Here is a 1,838-nt window from a genome sequence, read left to right on the forward strand (position 1 = left end):
TGAATTGCTATTATTCTCAGCCCTGCAAGAACTTCCATGCTTATGCTGTGGGGTACTTCTCTACTTTTATACATTATTAATTGATCCTGTGCCCTCTTCTTATGCAGGCTGGAGCAGGCCAAGCATGAGCAGAGCACACCTGGACGAGTGGCAGAGGAGGTCCTTTGACATTTCATCTGGCTCCTGTACACCTGAACAGACGGCCGATGCTTATCGGGCACACGTCCTGTCCATTCAGTATGCATGGGCGAGTGCTGAGCTCTCTCCGGCAGGAGCTGCCAGCCTGCTCAGGACCTACTCGGAGCGGTACGCCGCAGTCCTGGACTCAGACGACCCACGCACAGGGCTAAACAACTATGCAGAGAGTGCCCTGCAACTGGCTCGCAATCAAAAGAACCATAGCGACAAATGGGAGTCGTCCCTAACGTTCGAAAATGTGTTCAACCTGCCGTGCGTGCAAGGGATGATGCGGGCCGGGTCAAAAGAAGACGCTCTCCCGGTAGATCCCGTAGATGTTAACATGACTGTTGGTGGTGAAATCTGCAGGGGAGGGGAGAAAGGCAGTGATCTCTTTGGTCCTCCTTGTGGATTAAAACGAGAGCCTCTGGCTCATGGGCCCGCTGCGCCTCCACCTAGAGCTGAGATGGGAAAGGGGGTTAGTAACCTACTTAGCGGTGCTGCAGAGTGGGCTAGAGGACATCAAGGAGCCCCTCCGCATATGTTCTTGGCACAAAATGCTCCAAATGTTCCAACAGGATCTACGCCTATGTTTACCTATAACAATTTCAGTTCCACAGGCAGTGCTAGTGTGTCTCAGTCTAGTGTGGGTTGCACAAGTCGATCCAATGTGCATAATCAGCCTGTGTTCTTTTCCTCCACAAACCCCTCCAAGAGGAAGAACTTCTACAGCTCAGGAACTGAAAGCAACAGAAGCTCATTCCCATCACAAGGTGAGCAGGAACTGCGAGGGAGGGGACGGAGAGGAGAGGAAGGTGTCAGCACTAATTTTAGATCAGCACGAGAGCAGTTCATCGTTGACCAGCAAAAAAAGCATTCCCATCAGGGTCAACGAGACTCTGCGGCCAACGTTGCTGCAATCACCAAGAAATGCCTTGGGGCGAATCGGTCTCGTGGGACATCCTCCAAATTCATCTCTCCTATGCCAAGGCAAGAGGAAGTGGGCAACTCAATGGAAAACGCACCACAATACATGCAACCTGTTGATGAGCGACTAAAGAACTTTGAGCCCAAAATCATTGAACTTATCATGAGTGAGATCATGGACCATGGCCCCTCGGTAGTTTGGGATGATATTGCCGGTCTGGAGTTTGCCAAAGCCACAATCAAAGAGATTGTAGTTTGGCCCATGTTGAGGCCTGATATATTTACTGGCCTTAGAGGTCCACCTAAAGGCATTCTTCTCTTTGGTCCTCCAGGCACTGGTAAAACCCTTATAGGGAAGTGCATAGCGTGCCAGTCCGGAGCCACTTTTTTCAGCATCAGTGCTTCGTCACTCACTTCAAAGTGGGTTGGAGAGGGCGAGAAGATGGTACGGGCACTTTTTGTCATTGCTCGGTGTCACCAACCTGCCGTCATCTTCATCGATGAGATTGATTCTCTTCTTTCTCAGCGCACAGATGGAGAGCATGACTCTTCCCGTCGGATCAAAACAGAGTTTCTTGTCCAGTTGGATGGAGCCGCCACCTCAGCAGAAGATCGCATCCTGGTGGTTGGTGCCACCAATCGGCCACAAGAGATTGATGAAGCGGCTCGCCGTCGCCTGGCCAAGCGACTCTACATCCCTCTCCCAGAAGCTGAGGCTCGCCGGCAGATAGTGA

At 51.5% G+C, this 1,838-nt stretch overlaps 1 protein-coding gene across 1 annotated transcript in view; it reads left to right on the plus strand.

Annotated features, from left to right (window-relative positions):
- Nucleotides 1-1,834, plus strand: part of LOC107577319 (fidgetin-like protein 1) — a gene marked incomplete at its 3' end in the record, with an annotated part of 5,282 nt that extends 3,448 nt beyond the window's left edge. The window contains exon 2 of the mRNA XM_016263407.1: nucleotides 108-1,834. Coding sequence (XP_016118893.1) covers nucleotides 125-1,834 — 1,710 coding nt within the window. The remainder of the gene's footprint in view (nucleotides 1-107) is intronic.
- Between the last annotated feature and the right edge of the window lie 4 nt (nucleotides 1,835-1,838).

Source organism: Sinocyclocheilus grahami, unplaced genomic scaffold (genome assembly GCF_001515645.1).
Source record: "Sinocyclocheilus grahami isolate Dianchi unplaced genomic scaffold, SAMN03320097.WGS_v1.1 scaffold5695.1, whole genome shotgun sequence".
Taxonomy (NCBI): Eukaryota; Metazoa; Chordata; class Actinopteri; order Cypriniformes; family Cyprinidae; genus Sinocyclocheilus; species Sinocyclocheilus grahami.